Source organism: Podarcis muralis, chromosome 10 (assembly GCF_964188315.1).
Source record: "Podarcis muralis chromosome 10, rPodMur119.hap1.1, whole genome shotgun sequence".
Lineage (NCBI taxonomy): Eukaryota > Metazoa > Chordata > Lepidosauria > Squamata > Lacertidae > Podarcis > Podarcis muralis.
The window spans coordinates 55,290,722-55,309,741 of record NC_135664.1 but is presented as its reverse complement, the minus strand read 5'-3'; the positions used below and the strand labels follow the sequence as shown (position 1 = coordinate 55,309,741).

Sequence of the window (19,020 nt, the reverse complement as noted above, 5' to 3'; positions counted from 1 at the left end):
ATCAAATCTATGCTTCCAGGTGCCATAAGAAAGCTGCAGAGATAGTGCAGGATAGTGCACACCCCGGAAATGATCTCTTTCAGCTTCTGCCTTCTGGAAGAAGGTACAGGGTTATAAAGACTAGGACTAGCCACCTGAGAAACAGTTTTTATCCAAATGCAATTTTGGTTTTCAACGCAGTGTAAGGTAGTCTCTGTGGGAGTATATTGTATTTAATTATGGGGTATCAGAGTTTTTAGGGGGTTAACCAGGCTGGGATAGCTGGGATAGCAGGCTTGTTGGTTTTTGAATGTCTGATGTAGATTTTTTTCAATTTCGTTGTTCTGTATGGGACAATGACAATAAAAATTATTGTATCGTTTTCTAGCATTCACAATAGACACATGGCATAACACAAGGGAAGTCTGGGACAGCAAGCCAACACATGCAGCAATGCCGGGGCAGTGTTTGCATGCACACGTCCCCCCCCCCCCAACAGAGTTTCCTTGCCTAGCCTTGCCTGGGATCTTTCTGCCGTCCCACTGAGCTAAGGCCTTTCTCTAGCAAGAGTGTTTCTTCTACCAAAGGCTTGTTTTTCTGCTGTGGATTTTTGCCTTCAGGGAGTTGTGAATGAGTAAAACTTTCCAGCTGCTGATGGAGAAAGCAAGCAGGGACGGCCAGAGTCTGGCATTCGCACACAATGGAATCTCACATCTGGAGCGCCAGCAGGCGCCAGGTTACTTGTGCTTGCTCACTCCGTGAAAGGGTCTTTTGTTACTTGTGAGGCACGACTTATGAATGCAGCGTTTTCTACATCTGGTAGTGGTGGTCTTTGTTTTTATACAGGAAGGGTCGGAGGGGGAATTTAAAGAGCATGTTTCGTTCTCCAGTTGTTTAACCAATGAGGTTGGGTTCCACAAATCCCACCAAAGAAGAGAAGCAGAAGGAATACAGTCATAACACACATGTGTCTTTATCCCCGGATCTTCCATGCTATTTCCCTCCCCCCAACTTTCTTCAAATGGTGCAAAATGGAAATGAAATTTCACATTTCATACAGTTCTCAAAGAAAGCTTCCTTTGGGGGGGGGGGGATACTGATATACAGTGGCACCTCAGAAGTCAAACAGAATCCATTCCGGAAGTCCATTCAACTTCCAAAAGTTTTGGAAACCAAGGCACTGCTTCTGAATCTGAAGCTGCGTTGGATATTCGGGTTCTAAAGAACGTTCGCAAACTAGAACACTCATTTCCGGGTTTGACGCGTTCAGGAGCCAAAATATTCAAGTTGCAGGGTACGACTATATATATATATATATATATATATATATATATATATATATATATATATGCTTTCGTAGATTTTCACGGGTACAGGAATGCAGGTTTTGGTGTCCTCGGGTGTCTTCCCGTGTAAAAGTTGGGGTGTCTAGGCGACGTTTCGACGAGGTCTCACTCGTCATCTTCAGGCTGGTGCTTTCGGCTTCTTGTTACTGGAACAGAGCAGGATCTCAGTGTTTGAGTTCCTATAAATACTGTTGAGGAGGTGTGGTGTATAGCCTCCAATGTTCTGGGCAGAGAGGAAGTTCCCAGGCTAGTGTGCCTTTTCTTCTTTTGTTTCTTAATTGCTTGAGGGATATCTTGAGTGATTTCTTGAGTGATATCCTGAGTACCACTTAGGTGGGTCATTAGGTGTGGATTAGTTGCTAAAGCCTTTGTGTCTTGACCTCTTGAACTTTGTGAAGAGTTTTTCTGAGAAGATGGCTGTACTGCATTTAGTTTTGCTCTGGCTTGGCTTCGTGTATAGGGGCGAGCTGTGGTTTTGTGGCCTGTGCCAGCCAGATCTGTGTAGGGATTGTAGGGGGGTGCAGCATCCGGAGGTGCCACCATGGTTTGGCTACTGGATGGTGTCTGTAATTTATCTGTGGAGAGGGTCTGGGTTTGGGTCTGGTGTGGTTGATTGGTGATGGCGTTCTGTGTGCCTCTGGATCTGGTGTCAGTTTTTGTGGGGAGGGCTAATTTCCAGATGTCTGGCAAGCGGGATGTGTCGTCACGCTTGTTCATGTTGTGAGGGTGTTTCTCTATCTCGATGGCTTCCATGATTATTCTCTTGTGGTGATGTTCCATGTTAGAGAGCAATTTGGAATCTGCAAAATTAATTTCGTGTCCTGTTTCTTTCATGTGTTGGAAAAGAGAGGAAGTTTTTTCTTCTTTTTTGACGGCATTCTTGTGTTCTGCGATACGTGCATTTATTTGTCTGTTTGTTTGTCCAATGTACGTGGCTGGGCAGACTTTGCAGGGTATTTCATAGACCCCTTGGTTTTCCAACTGGATTTTATCCTTGGGGTTTCTGAGGATATTGGCTATTTTTTGGTTGGCGCAAAAGGCTGTTTTGATATTGTGTTTATGGAGGATTTTGCTAATTTTATCTGTAGTGCCCTTGATATAAGGAAGGAGGGCCATGCCATTGTTTTCTTCTGTGTCTTGGTTTTTGGGGGGTGTTTCTTTTTGGATTAGCTTCGTAACCCTGTTTTGCTGGTATCCATTGGCATTGGTTACGAAGCTAATCCAAAAAGAAACACCCCCCAAAAACCAAGACACAGAAGAAAACAATGGCATGGCCCTCCTTCCTTATATCAAGGGCACTACAGATAAAATTAGCAAAATCCTCCATAAACACAATATCAAAACAGCCTTTTGCGCCAACCAAAAAATAGCCAATATCCTCAGAAACCCCAAGGATAAAATCCAGTTGGAAAACCAAGGGGTCTATGAAATACCCTGCAAAGTCTGCCCAGCCACGTACATTGGACAAACAAACAGACAAATAAATGCACGTATCGCAGAACACAAGAATGCCGTCAAAAAAGAAGAAAAAACTTCCTCTCTTTTCCAACACATGAAAGAAACAGGACACGAAATTAATTTTGCAGATTCCAAATTGCTCTCTAACATGGAACATCACCACAAGAGAATAATCATGGAAGCCATCGAGATAGAGAAACACCCTCACAACATGAACAAGCGTGACGACACATCCCGCTTGCCAGACATCTGGAAATTAGCCCTCCCCACAAAAACTGACACCAGATCCAGAGGCACACAGAACGCCATCACCAATCAACCACACCAGACCCAAACCCAGACCCTCTCCACAGATAAATTACAGACACCATCCAGTAGCCAAACCATGGTGGCACCTCCGGATGCTGCACCCCCCTACAATCCCTACACAGATCTGGCTGGCACAGGCCACAAAACCACAGCTCGCCCCTATACACGAAGCCAAGCCAGAGCAAAACTAAATGCAGTACAGCCATCTTCTCAGAAAAACTCTTCACAAAGTTCAAGAGGTCAAGACACAAAGGCTTTAGCAACTAATCCACACCTAATGACCCACCTGTGGTACTCAGGATATCACTCAAGAAATCACTCAAGATATCCCTCAAGCAATTAAGAAACAAAAGAAGAAAAGGCACACTAGCCTGGGAACTTCCTCTCTGCCCAGAACATTGGAGGCTATACACCACACCTCCTCAACAGTATTTATAGGAACTCAAACACTGAGATCCTGCTCTGTTCCAGTAACAAGAAGCCGAAAGCACCAGCCTGAAGATGACGAGTGAGACCTCGTCGAAACGTCGCCTAGACACCCCAACTTTTACACGGGAAGACACCCGAGGACACCAAAACCTGCATATATATATATATATATATATATATATATATATATATATAATCAATTCCTAGCAATTTTATATTTGCCTTTTATCTCTCTCTCTGGTTCAACGTTTTCTTGCTTTTTTTTACCCCCACCAATATATGGCAACGGACTTAACTTCTCAATAAAAAGATTATCCTGTTGTCTACCTACCCTAACTAGATTAGCTTAAAATTTACCATTCCCAAATGCTTAAAATCCAGTCATCTGATATCAAGATCCTTCCCCCTCCCCTTCAAATTACGACATTGTTACATGAGCATCACTTCCAAAAGAAATAACCATTTCTCTGTCATCCAGTAAAGCTAAATCTTTCCCACAACCAAACATAACTGGTTGGTTTTCCATAACCAAACATAACGAATGGATCTGCTAAACGATGAAAACCAACCACCTCTTCTGAGCAAGTGCCACCAGTCCCTCCATGCAGAAAGTCTGCTTTCAAGCTGCTGGGATTACAAACACAGCTGTAAGGGGAAACGGCAAGGCAGACACAACATGTGATAGAGAAAGGAAACTTCAGCTATTGGAAACTGGACAGAGAAACACAACCGATACAGGTAACCAGCTGAGTCGGATAGAATTAACCTCAAGATGAGAGAAGCAGATGTTCCTCAGAAAGACTGCCACATTGCTCTAGGTTTGGTTTGGTTTGTAAGTGAAACAATATGTTCCTTCCAGGAACTGGAAGAATGAAACGCTCCCAGAGATTACAGATTGGCAGATACTCATGTTAGAATATCTACAATTAGCAAAACTGTCGGGATCAGTTAGAGGAATATCGAAAGAAAAAAAACAACTAGAGAATGGATAATATTTAAGAATTATGAAAAACTTTATTGTACAATTAACTGCATATTAACAGAAATTGAGTGATATTTGTAAAGAAAAAGATCAAAGGAATGTATACAAAGCAGGAAGAAATGATATTATACAATGTAAACCTGTGTAAAAAAGAATGTTATATCAAACAGTATAATGAGAGGGATGGGAAGGATTGTGCTGATGAGTACTTTTACTATGTAAATAACTTTGTCTTTTATTAAAAAAATGATTTGTTCCTTATCTTTGTTACTTCTTTATTTTTTTCTTTATAAATTTTCTATTTTATATACTTTTCTCTTTTTTAACGTGTTAAGAGTACATAATGTTTGTACTCTTGACATGCAAATCTTTTAATCAATAAAGAATTTATAGTTTAAAAAAAAGAAAAAAGGAAGAAACAATATGACCGCACCAATTTTCACTCTCTTCCCCAAGCCTTCTAAGAGCACCTCAGTGGAAAATGGTTGTTTCCAGCACTGGATTTCATGCCCATAGGAACACAAGAAGGTATTGGACGCCAAGTCAGGTCATTGGCCCACTCAGCTCAGCACAGCCTACAGCTTGAAAGTTTGGAGTCTTTCCCAAAATGCCCTAAATATGTTGGGGGCTGAAGGTGGGGCCTTCTGCATGAAAAGAGGTTGCTCCACCACTGAGTGAAGGGCCTTTAAAATTAAACAAAGCCATCATTTTAGTCATGGTGTTAGACATCCTCAAAGCCTTTGACTGCCTAGAAGAGGGAGGCATGCTGGCAGTCCTGTCTCAAATGAAATTTGGCCACAAATTCAAAGAAAATCTTGAAACAAATGTATACTCCAAAGCTTCTGCCACATTAAAAATAGACAACATTAATTCAACCTCAGGGAGGATTTGACAAGGGAGTTTCCACTCTCATCCTTTCTGTTCCTCCTAGCTACAGAACCATTAGCCATACGCCTCAAAACACCACCAAATTGGGAGTCCAGATTGAAAAACAATAATACATGATCAGACTGTCCGCTGATGGTTTTGTGGCTATGACCCAGTGAGGAGAGCAAGAGGGTTTTGAAGGACTTCTTGAAAAACCTGAATTCTGATAACAATACAGAGGTCAGCTGCAAGCAAGTCCCAGAGTTCTGGGGTTATTACTGATTGATTGATTGATTGATTGATTGATTGATTACCTACCCTTGTTATGGAACAGGGCGGAGGGGAGGAGGGATGATTAACAAAAATCCATCCTCCTGGCAAACTGGGAATAATATTCTCTGACTAATGCAATTTAGGACATTCCAAACCTTTCCTCAGCAGAGTTTCTTTCTTTTCTTTTTTTTTAGAAAAATAAGCGGCTCACATAAATGTAAACTAAGTTTCAGTAATGAAGGAAACTGTAACAGAATAACATGATGAGAGAAATTAAATACATGAGGCAAGTCTGAGGCAAGAAAACAAGAGGCAGTTAGTCCCTCTTAACTATGGGTAGGCAAACTAAGGCCTGAGGGCTGGATCTGGCCCAATCCCCTTCTAAATCCGGCCCGCGGATGGTCTGGGAATCAGCTTGTTTTTACATGAGTAGAATGTGTGCTTTTATTTAAAATGCATCTCTGGGTTATTTGTGGGGCAAAGGAATTTGTTCATTCCCCCCCCCAAAAAAAAAAATATAGTCCGCCCCCCCACAAGGTCTGAGGGACAGTGGACCGGCTCCCTGCTGAAAAAGTTTGCTGACCCCTGCTCTTAACTGACATTCTTAATAGAACACATTGAAGGGAGGGGCCGGTTCTGGAGCAGAAGACACAAGCCCCGCCCACCAGATACCAAAAATTTTAGTGATCAAATTAAGCCCCAGTGTTTTCCTTACAACCCTAAGGTCCCCTAAGGGCAACCATATGATGGGGGGGGAGGGTTATTGGGTTGTTGTTTTTATTTTGATTAAATGTTTCGTGGTTTTATATTTTGATTTTGTTCTGTGAACCGCCCTGAGACCTCCAGGTAGAGGGCGGTATATGAATTCAATAAATAATAATAGTGATGATGATTTTAGCGCCTAGACAGGGCCAAATAAATTGCGTCCTCCTGCTCAAGAGAACAGGGAAATGGAGGAAGCTGTTGCTGAGTGGTAGAGCACCTGGTTCCCATAGGTAGAAGGCCCCAGATTCAGTGCCTGCCATCTCAGTTTCAATCCCTGGTAGGACTGGGAAAGACCCTACTTGTGATCCTACTGCTGCCATCAAGTCCTGACAATACTGACCTCAATAAACCAGTGGCCTGACTCAGCGTAAGGCGGCTTCATATGTTCTTAATTGTTTATCTGTTTTTGGTCTGTTTTTGAATGACTTCTTAAATATCCAACTCAGCTTAAACCCTGTTAGTGCTAAACGTTGATCAATGAACACGGAAGGCCAAAGGCCACTGCAACTTATTCCAATGCTGCTGCTGCTTCTCCTTTGTTGTTATCAGAGGTGTGGCTGTGGCTAGTTAACACAAAAGAGGAATTACCAGAACTGGGGATTGCATCCAACAAAATTATCCAATTAGAGGAAGTAATCTATGCGGCAGGACTTCCTTTCCTTTTCCTCTCCCCCCATATCTGTTTGGGGTTTAATTTAACTCTCTACAGCAGATAGAGGATGATATCCCATTTCAAGGGCAGAAGTCCTTGAGCTAATGCAATAACTTCATTCAAGAAGTCGCCACATCAGTTTTAGTTCTGACTCTGGGAACCCCTGAAAAAGTCCCGTTTCCCTGGTAAAGGAAGGGATTGGATAGTGGGAACCACCCGGGCTTTGGGTGCTGCATTAACCTACTTTCATTTGTGAGACATTCCAGAGCAGATCTGAAAATGACAGCCACAGAGGTCACCCAGAAAATTCCCAGAAACAAAAGGGAACGTCTTCTGAAAACTGCCAATTGAATTAAGATTTATTAACAGATAAAGGTGGGTGGCACTGTGGGTTAAACCACAGAGCCTAGGGCTTGCCCATCAGACGATCGGCGGTTCGAATCCCCACAACGGGGTGAGCTCTTGTTGCTCGGTCCCTGCTCCTGCCAACCTAGCAGTTCGAAAGCACGTCAAAGTGCAAGTAGATAAATAGGTACCGCTCCGGCGGAAGGTAAACGACGTTTCCGTGTGCTGCTCTGGTTCACCAGAAGCAGCTTAGTCATGCTGGCCATATGACCCAGAAGCTGTACGCCGGCTCCCTCAGCCAGTAAAGCGAGATGAGCTCCGCAACCCCAGAGTCGCCTGCGACTGGACCTAATGGTCAGGGGTCCCTTTACCTTTTAAAGGCAATGAGTCAGCATCTGGGTTTACCCTACACTGCTATGCAGGAGTACTTCTCTGTCCCCATGCTGGGATGGAACTGGGTGCTCATCCTGCCACAGACAGAGTCACACTCCCCCCGAGGGAACAGGTACATAGTCTGGGGTGTTCCTTGATCCATCTCTGGAGGCCTAGGTGGCATCAGAGGCAAGGAGTGCCTATTTCCAGCTGTTCCTGAATGAATGCTACCCATGAAGGTAGTCTCAAAACTACAGCTGCTACAAGACACCCTCTTTGCAGCCCCACTGACAGGTATTCTGTGCTGTCAATGGACCCAAGAGAAGGCCTTCTCAGTGACTGAACCTCCCACTTTTAGATTCCCACACACTTTTTACCATTTTCCCACATCTTAAGGCTACTCTTCCTTTGCGGTAGTATTCTCCTCCTCCCTGCATTCTCAGAAATGGTGACCAGCCTTTCTTGGTTTCAGTTCTGGCTAACACAAGCCCATACCCTGTTCGATGTACAGTGGTACCTTGGTTTACAAACTTAATCCGTTGCGGAAGTCTGTTCTTAAACCAAAGCGTTCTTAAACTAAGATGTGCTTTCCCACAGCAGAGGGGAACTCAATTTACAAATGGAACACACTCAACAGGAAGCGAAACATGTTCTTATTCCAAGGCAAAGTTCACAAACCAAAACACCTACTTCCAGGTTTGCAGCGTTCTTAATCCAAGTTGTTCATAAACTAAGCTGTTCTGAAACCAAGCTACCACTGTACTGGCATTACGAAGGAAGCTACATGCAGTGCTTTAGGGAGCCTCCAGAGCCACACCCCTAGGATGAGCTGAGGGGGATAAAGGTTCATTATCACAAAAGCTGTTTTTTTTGGGGGGGGGTTATGTGGCACCAGGCCAATTGTCAGGCCAACTCTGCATTACAAAGATGTCTGCAAATGTGATGCGAAGACTGGCAACATCAACCTGCCACAAGGGAACCCCTTGTAGATGACCGCAGTGCCTGCAGATAGACAGTCAAGTCATCTATCCGTAGCAGTGACCAGAGGAGAAATGACTGCTGGGAGGAGCACAGAGAGAAGAAACGCCGTGGTGCATCTGCCCCAGCTGCAACCAAACATTCTTCCATATTGGCCTCTACAGACACAGCAGGCACTGCAACCTTCTGACAGCTTGACTTCAAACCCCCCGCCCCCAAAGGCACACAGTAGTTGTTTCTTATGTTCTGGACTTCAACCCTATTCACTCATTAGGTCTCCAAACTGAGAGGGACTAGGATCACCCCCTTGCATTCACAGCGCACACACACACACACACACACACACACACAGGCAAGAAACACAGCTGTGCCCACCACCCTGACAACTTCTGTACTTCAGCAAAGTTGTGAAGGGGAACTGGCTGAATTTGCATCTTCACAAAGGGCTCCAGATCACATGGAGGAGCCTACAGTCAGCCCCTGCCTCAAGCACACAGTGGTTGCAGGAAGAAACCAGTGGAGGATCATCAGAACTGGGGCCAGCCCCCCACTCATGTGTTAGCTCTTCATATGGAGAGGGAGAGTGGTAGAGCATTTTCCTTGCACGCAGAAGGTCCCTGGTGTGGTATAGTGGTTAAGAGCGGTGGACTCGTAATCTGGTGAACCGGGTTCGCTTCCCTGCTCCTCTACATGCAGCTGCTGGGTGACCTTGGGCCAGTCACACTTCTCTGAAGTCTCTCAGCCCCACTCACCTCACAGAGTGTTTGTTGTGGGGAAGGAAGGGAAAGGAAAATGTTAGCCACTTTGAGACTCCTTCGGGTAGTGATAAAGCAGGATATCAAATCCAAACTCCTCCTCTTCTTCTTCCCCAGCATTTCCAGGTAGGGCTGGGAATGTCCTCTACCTGAAACCCTGGCAAGTCATTGCCAGTCAGACAATACTGAGCTAGATTGTCTGGTTATATAAATATTTGCAATAAATAAGGTGATATCAAGAAAGACACGTTAATTTCCTGCAAAGCAATGTAGACGCATGCCTCATTCCCCTAAGTTTGAACATGGAGTCGTTTGTTGTTGTTTTTCAGTGTGCATATAAAAAAACCGAGCCGTGTGGAAAAAAAGGGGACAAGACCACAAACCAGATTCTCAACAGCAGCTTCAGAAAGACAGAGAAAAACCACTCACTAGATAAGCTCTTCAGATAAACTTTACCTTATCACAGGGCTGAACATTTTCATTAGGAAACAGGAAAGCAAAGTCAAAGCAAGTGGGTGTTTAGACTTCACTGCTCTTTCCAAGTAATTTACCTGAAGAGAGATAAGGGAAGCTCAAAGTTTCCCCAGCTCATCCCCAAGAATGATCTCAACTCTGAACTTTAGGTGGAAAAAAGCTACAAGGAAAGCCATGTGGCCTGCTGGAATCTGAACCATGGACTCCTTGCCATCCTCATCCCAATTACGTACACTCCTTTGACCAAAATACAGAGTTTGTTTTCCTCCCACTGTTTTCTCCAAGGAGTTTAGAGTGATGCATATAATCCTCTTCCTTTTTTGTTATTACACCAACCCTGAAGGGTAGGTCAGGTCGAGAGAGGTTTATGTGTGGGCCCCAAGATTACTATGCAACCATCGTGTACACCTAATAATAATAATCTTATTATTTGTGCCCTGCCCACCTGTCTGGGTTGCCCCAGCCACTCTGAGCAGCTTCCAACATATATAAAAGCATGTTTACTTGCGGGATCGCCTTACTGCATAAATGCCCAGCCAACCACTTTAATCAACTGCAGTTGGAGGAAATTGCATCTATTAGTGTGGCAGCACCTACACTTCGGAACTCCCTGCCTATTGACACTAGGCGAGCGTCTAAAATTCAAGAAGTATTTTATGTTCCCCCATTTGTCATTCCAGCTTAAGCCTTTGTTCCTTTGAAACAAAAATTGTTTGATATACAAATACCAGAAACAAACATGAATGCAACACAGTAGCCAAAAATAAACCAAAAAAGGTTGGGAAGAGAAATACTGTGTTGGCCATGTGCCAAAGAATAAGAAGCTAAAATAATTCGCCCTTGTATAATTGTATACTGTACTCCTTTCTTATGGTGCAACTGGACAAATTGGCAGGAGATTCACAACCTAACCTTTCCGGTCTCGTTCCATTTGTAAAGTTAAAAGCAGCCACAGGGTGTGGGTAAAATAGACAAGAGGCCTGCCTAGTCTTGCCTTTCTTCTCAAGCAACAGGTGAACTGGCTGTCTCCTTAGTTATCTATTTTCTTAAAACAGGTTTTTGTACAAGTGCATCTTCTATATGGCAAAAAAAGCAAAAACTGGAGGGCTTATATTAACTTACATATTTAATTTTAAGATTTGTGTACTGGTGGTCATTGTATCTGCAATATAAACTGATGGTGGTCTACTGTTATTGTTTGTATATTATTATTATTTTGGCTTGTTTTCCTTCTCTTATTTAATTTTATCTTTTTTCTCCTTTCCTCATTAAATCTGCAAATAGAAAATTTTATTTTAAAAATATATAAATGGAAAGATTATCACAGCCAAGTTCTATTGGCTCGCTTGCTAAATTCCCTCTAAGTTCTCCTCATTACACCTCTTTTTAAAAGGAAAAAAAAATGTATCTCCTACAAACTGCAGAACAGCAGGTTGCTTGAGAAGAAGGCGGATAAAAACCACAACACGAGGAAGAAGTTGACTCAAATGCTCAGGTAAGCTGTTGACATTTCCAAGTTCCTGGTTAGAGTAACCTGCCTTTTAAATTTGCCTGCAAGCAACGAGGCAACAGACATTTCCATCCCTGTCAATATGTTGACATTGGTTGACCAACTAAGTGGTCCACCAAAGGATCAACATTGTAAAAGATAACAGGGTTGAAAGACAAGGTGCTCCTTTATTTTTCTTGCATAATCACAAATTTTAAAAGAGGAGTATTCTCTCCACCCAACTTGCCAGTCGATAGGGTGTTGGGGAAATCCCATTGAACTCAATGGGGATTACTTCTAAGTAGACATGCACAGGATTGCACTGTTCAGTTCTTGTCATTGCAACTAACTTTGTTCCACTGGCGTCCATGAGGCACAGCAGTGACTAATTTTACCTGGACTCAGGCCAGGGTCTTGTGAAATGGCTGAAGCAGCTGTGCTTCAAACCAGGTGTTTCATACTGCTTCCATCCCTATCCGAAGTTCGATTCGGAAAGCAGAGTCAGCAGAAGAGGCCTGATTTGTGGTTATCTGCCGACGCTGACCCTCACTTTCTTTCTTCACTTTTGATTCACCTGTCAAGAGGAATTAGAAGACTGGCTCTATTCAGAGCGACTTGCAAAGGCTCTTCAAATTACCTTTCCAGAGGCACGCAAATATGTGCAGCTGCTGAGAAAACAAGGTGTCTATTCACCAAGGAGAAATGCTGGATTCTCTGGCACTTGAGAATCAGCTAAAGACAGAGTTTTAAAGTATTTCACATGAGCCAATTGCCAGAGTTTTGGTGCATATTCAATGTCCAGACCCCAGACACAGGAACCAAGATTGGTTTGTTGGAATACAGTGGTACCTCAGGTTGCGAAAGGGATCCGTTCCAGAGGCCCGTTCGCAACCTGAAAGGAACACAACCCACGTCTGCACATGCGCGGGTCACGATTCGCTGTGCATGCGCGAACAGCGAAACCCAGAAGTAACCCTTTCAGGTACTTCCAGGTCGTCGCAGGACGCAACCTGAAACTGCTCAACCTGAAGCAAACGTAACATGAGGTATGACTGTAATAGAAACCAATAGCTCTTCCAACTCTGCAATTCTATGATTTTATTATGATCTAGTTGAGATTCCTGCATTGCAGGGGGTTGGACTAAATGACCCTCATGGTCCCTTCCAAATTTACAATTCTACAACGGCGTTTCCGTGCGCTCTGGCTTCCGTCGCAGTGTCCCATTGCCAGCCTAAAAGTGGAGATGAGCGCCGCACCCCATAGTCAAATTTGACTGGACTTAACTGTCCAGGGGTCTTTACCAACAATTCTAATATCCTATTATTATTATTATTATTATTATTCCTGAAACAGCAGTTGTAGTGGCCAAAATGAAGTTGATAGTGGGAAATAAGGTGAAGCTAAGATTCAGGGTCTTGTTTGGATTTTGTTGGTTTAAAAAAACAACCATCGCACACAACAATTTTAGTTTTCATTTGTGACATTTAAAAGTGTTAACAATCTACCCTAGCACCTCAGGATATGACAGAATTGCTAACAGCAAAAAATAACAATGAGGATTATATACATGCAGCCAAAATGCTTCTCCTGCTAACAGGCTAGCTGTGTGGGTCATGGATGATAAAAATATTTAGCAGGAGTTAAATGAAAAACAACCAACGTTTGTGGGTTTGCATTCCAGCATTTGAAAGTCTAATGAAAATGTGGAGGGGAATTCCAGTGGATTAATATTATGCTGGAAGGCAACACCTCCCCAACCAGTTCTTCAGTAAAACAGAGTTTAGTAGAATTTCCTGCTGCTAAATGCCCTTGCCAACTCACAAGCAGAAGACCCCACAGAACGTGCCCCTGCCTCCAAGTTGTTCCACAAAAATAACATTATGCAAGGTGAAAGAAGAAGCTTCAAGTGATAGAGGAAGAGAATAATATCTGAGAGTTTTATGTTTTATAATTATATTAATTGCAAGGAATTGCAATACAGAAGACAACGATACCACTAGAAACGAGCAAAACTGGAATCTGACAATGAATTTTAATTCATCTCACTGTTGTGGTTTATTCTTTGGCGAGGAGAATCCTATGCAAATTAGAGCAATTCATACAGGAAACATTTCTGATGCGCTAGAGCCTGGTGTAGCCAACATGGTGCACTCCAGATGCTGAACTCCAGTTCCCATCATTCCTGACCTCTGGCCATGCTGGCTGGGGCTGATGGGAGTTGGAGTCCAAATCATATAGAGGTGGTGCACTGGGTACAGAGCTGGGAAATTTTTCCACCTCATATCTCGGATACAGCTGAAAACAATTACCAGCTTCCATGTATTTCAAGAAAAATGGAAAGGGGGGGGGGGCACCAAGTAGTTTATCAGGACTAGCAAAATGTGTCTGCTCTCTGGGTTAGGAAGTCAGGAGCCGACTCAGACTGTTGGTATATAAATTCTAAAAACAGCAATAGATTTTTGTTTTCATTTCAAGAAGCCCACAATGATCTACTCTGCACAGCAGAGCTCTCCAGCTATTCAGGCAGAAGTGTTTCCCATAACCTGCTCCTTCTAATTAAGGCAAGCTTGCCATACGTCTGGAATTTCAAGGTTGGAAGTAGCATCCAGGGGGAATTTTCGTCCTGGATCTTCGGCAACATAAAATTGCAGTCTCCGTCCCCACCCCCCAGCCCAAGCTCAACCACTTTGGGAATTTTCTATTTGTAAAAAAGCTAAAACATTTGTTTGTGTCCGGATTTTCCCTAAATTAGGGTATCAATCATCATGATGATGATGATGATGATGATGATGATGATGATGATGATGATTTATTTATAACCCGCCTATCTGGCTGGGTTTCCCCAGCCACTCTGGGCGGTTCCCAACAGAATATTAAAAACACAAGAAAACATCAGCCATTAAAAACTTCCCTAAAGAGGGCTGCCTTCAGATGTCTTCTAAATGTCAGATACAGTGGTACCTCAGATTACAGACGCTTCAGGTTACAGACTCCGTGAACCCAGAAATAGTACCTCGGGTTAAGAACTTTGCTTCAGGATGAGAACAGAAATTGCGCAGCGGCGGAAGTGGGAGGCCCCATTAGCTAAAGTGGTACCTCAGGTTAAGAACAGTTTCAGGTTAAGAACAGACCTCCAGAACAAATTAAGTTCTTAACCCGAGGTACCACTGTAGTTGTTTATTTCCTTGATATCTGATGGGAGGGCGTTCACAGGGCAGGTACCACTACCGAAAAGGCCCTCTGCCTGGTTTCCTGTAACCTCACTTCCCACAGTGAGGGAACCACCAGAAGGGCCTCGGTGCTGGACCTCAGTATCCAGGCCGAACGATGGGGGTGGAGATGCTCCTCCAGGTATACTGGGCTGAGGCCATTTAGGGCTTTAAAGATCAGCACCAACACTTTGAATTGTGCTCAAAAATGTACTGATTGAATATTTGAAGCTCTACAAGCAAAGCAGGTTTTCTACCAATGATGCAAATGCGTCATTACTTCACTTGGGGAAACCCCTGCCGTTTTGATAGGCAAGGTGTGTGCACTGGGAGAGCTTCCCTCTTAGAAAGACCACAAAGGAGTATCCTCAGGAATGAGATGCTGTATTTCTGCCAGGAGGGCAGAATGAGACATGCAGGGGAGGGAAAACAATGTCAAGAATGGTGGCGTGCAGGCTTTGCATCCTCTGCAATGTTGCCCTGAAGGCTGGTATTTAAATCCCTTTCAACAGAAGTGAATGTGGGGAGAAAATAAAGGGATAGCATGGGATGCGTACTAAACATACCCTGGGCTTGTGAGCTTCATTCCCTTCCCAACTTCTCTCCAGAGTATCCCAAATCATAGCCGGTTTACCCCACAGAACTCAATGGGAAACAATGGGAACCAAGACAGACCCTCATCTACATCGTCTTATCCTGGGGCCCGTTTTAGGTCACACTAGCACAAGGTGCCCCAACATCAGTGCCGGATTTACGTATAAGCTAAACAAGCTATAGCTTAGGGCCCCACTCTCTTGGGGCCCCCCAAAAAGTTTACAGGGGGGAAAACTGGATGTACGTTCCAGCCCTGCTAGTTGTTATTGGCTTCCCAATGCTCACCAGCCCCAGCAGGTGGGCCATGATACAAGATGATGGAAGTCACAGTCCAACAACATCTGGAGAGCATCGCCATGGCTACCCTCCGCACAGAGGTGCATCTGGCTCCATCACTGTAGCTCTTTCAGGAAATGCTAAAGAATCAACCCTTTACACACCTCAGATGTGTCTTTTCAGGACCCACCATATTCCCACAAGATTTAACCATCTTTAATTCTGGATTTAAAACTGTAACCAGGGAAGGATGGGTAACAAATTTAATTACTTACTTACTTACTTACTTACTTAATTAATTAATAATAAACCCTGCGCTAGCACCTAGCAAATATACCTGCCATGGGTGCACTGAAAGAACGTCCTTGTGATAAAGCCCAGCTGAAATTAATTTCCATATACCCATTACAGATCACGCACTGAGCCAGCCACACTTCTAAAATGTTCAGCCTAGGACAGCACAGACTGGCATGCTGAGCTCCAAGAATTAATGCCATAAGCAGAGAAAGTGGTTGAACTTAATTGCCTCTTGACTGCTGAGCTGCACTGAGGCTATCACATCTAGAACCCCTTATTAGGTACTTTGGTTTAATTGCAATGGGGAGTGTCCATGTCATTGCCAAGTGTTGCCAGGAACGCTACTGTGTGAAGAGTGCAACCAGACTCTGCAGTCCCAAATCAGCCATACGGGGTGCGTTCCTAGTACCCTATACATGGCAAGAGTACCATCTGATGCCAAAACTATGATGAAGCACCATCTTCTGTTGAAATACCTAGGCTTGATACAAGGGTAAGCTTGCTTTGGGGCAGCACGGATCTTTTCACCAGCAGAAATAAAGCGTAAACAACCAGGGCCAGGGAAACTTAGCCTCCTCTAATATTTTGGATACCCCTCACCCCAGGATATTGAGAGGTGGGGTGTTGTGTGCCAGAGAGCTAGGGAAATTCTCTTTGTGAAATGAAGGGAGACTTGTTGCTCTCTCAGACACTGTGCTAGTCTGGATGGATAGGATATTTGCCATGTGGAAATGCATTAGTATATATGTGTATATGAACTGTGTGTGCAGCCAGTGCCAACTTGGAGACTGTTTTTAAAACATTATGTCCTCACAGTGGATGGAAGCACTTTTCCCTCTCACTTTTCAAAAAGCTGGTTCTCTTCCTGAGAGGGGAAAATCATTCTGCACATTTCAAAATGCTTTCTCCTCAGATGCATTTTCCTTCTAAAAAAAGGGGGGGAAACTCAACTTTTTACAGTGGGGAGGAACTTTGCACATGCTCCAAGTCATTCTTGCCTTAAGTGCCAAGCATTCTCAAAATAAAAGTGAGATGGTAACAGAAAAAGTTACACACACCACCAACTTTGCTTGCTCAAATAGATCTCCTTTTTCTCCAGCAGTCTGGGGATAAAGTTGTACGTGCAGAGACTGAGTTTGGATAAAGTCGCTGGTGCACACTTTCCAGCAAGAGGAAAAAACCTCCAACATCTGGCACAAAGCACTGATTATCTCTTATTTGCTTTCATGGCTACCATTGCAGAACCACCATAAATATTCTTTGGAGACGTGGGCATTTACTTCCTTTCAGCAAACTAAAAGCAGGCAGGGCAGAGGGAACACCAGAAACCAGGTCTGCAAAAGTTTCAGAGCTTGGAATGCTGCCCAAAGAATGAGACCGTTATTGCAGTTCTCAGAAAGACGGCTATTTTCTTGCTGACAGCTCTTAATAGGAACCTCTTAATGTGCAGAAACAGGAAAGAGTCCAATCAAAAGTTTCGTAACAAGCACTTCTGAAGAAATAGGAATCCCCACGCTTAAACCACACACACATATATATGCTGGTCCAATCAGGCCTTGTGGGCAGTAATTAGATTTGCATCAAGAAACACAGATAACCCTTACAGGTATTTCCTCCTTGCGTCAGCACCTCCTAATTCCCCCCTGCTGAAATTCCAAACTCCAGGCTCTCCACCATTTTTTTAAAAACCATAAAGCTGTTTTGAGAACTCTTCACTGCCCCTACAGCAGACAACACCTGGCACTTATTCTAACACCCATGAGCAGACAGAGCAGAATTCTCTTTTTGAAAGCAGAGGGAGGAAAACTTAAGTCATGAGAGGGAGTGGGGAGGTGGAGAAACAAAGTGCAAGAGATGCCAATTCCAGATGCGCTCAACATAACTTTTTTTCCAAGAAAAAAAGAGACTCCTCCCACATAATGAAAGCCTAGGAAGGGGTTGCTAATAGCAGGGTGACTTTCTGAAGCCAGATGTGCACCAGCCAAAACTTTTTCTTCCACCCACAAAGAGTAAACCCCACCTCTAAGTTACTTTTTAAAAAACCACACACTGTGCCTATTTTCTTACAGGGTGGATAACTGCATCAGCAAGCCAACAGAATAAAGTTTCGTTGTGCCGCCCCATTTTCCCATGCCTTCTACCACTACCACCGTCCCCCAGTGTCCCAGACTGTGTTCTCACCGTGCTGTAGAGCAGGGCATCAGAGTCCACCGGTTCCGACAACTCGCTCAGCTTTCGGTCCCAGTGCAACAGGTTCTGCTCCCCGCTTTCCAGCCCATCCATGGCCATTTCGGACCTCAGCAATACCAAGAGCGGGGCGAGGGAGAGAAATATGCACTCTCGGAGCCCCTCGGAACGATCACAGACAACAAACTTGTGCCATAAGGCTGAAAAAACGCCGCCTCTGTGCGCCTTACTCCCTTAGGAAAAGAATAAAATAGAAGCTATATAATAATATAACTGAAAATGTCAGACAGTCTCGCCAATCTACAACTAGAAAAAAATAAATAAATGCAACAGCCAGCTAGTTTTGCAACCATATGATGTCCTAGATCTCGGGCGCGCATCTGCTTTCAAGCAAGACCTCCGTTTCCCAACTGGCAGAGACCTTCCCCAGAGCTCCTGAAACCCCAAACTGCCACCAGCTGCTGCCTTCTCTCCAGCCCCCACCAGATTCCTGGCTCCGCCCCCCGCTCTGACCAATCAGCGAAGGCAAGCTCGGGACCTTCGAAGGCGAGCGCCCAATCAGAATCCAGAAGCTGATTCCCTGGCTCTTCCACCCTCCCCATTCCACAGCCGCTTCCTACACTTCCCCAGCTGTGGAATGTGGGCGGGGAAGTCCCGATTACGTCACGCAGGGAAAAGGCCCTCTTCCCCCCTCCCCGCCTCCCTCGACCCTCTCTGTCCCTGACCAATAGCCTTCCGCCCTGGATGTTCCAGCCGCTCCGAGGGACCGGCAACGTTCGGAAAGTGGCGCGCGCCGCAGCCAATGACCTAGCGACAAGACAACAGCTTTGGGGAAAGCCCCGCCTACTTTTGGAGGAGCAAAATAAAAATAAAGCCTTGAAAGTAGACCCGGGGGAAATTAGCCTCTTAACTCTGGAGATAGGAGGGAGGGGACAGGAAATGGGCTATGATTCTTCCTTGCAGCTCAGTGCCCAGGACCAAGT

The 19,020-nt window shown here is 44.3% G+C and overlaps 1 protein-coding gene across 2 annotated transcripts in view; it reads right to left on the bottom strand.

The window, feature by feature from the left end:
* Positions 1-18,496, bottom strand: part of CREB3L2 (cAMP responsive element binding protein 3 like 2) — a 78,940-nt gene extending 60,444 nt beyond the window's left edge. For both annotated transcript variants that reach the window (XM_028746359.2, XM_028746360.2), the window contains exon 1: positions 18,032-18,496. In XM_028746359.2, the coding sequence (XP_028602192.2) occupies positions 18,032-18,139 (108 nt within the window). In that variant the 5' untranslated portion in view covers positions 18,140-18,496. The remainder of the gene's footprint in view (positions 1-18,031) is intronic.
* Positions 18,497-19,020: the final 524 nt, after the last annotated feature.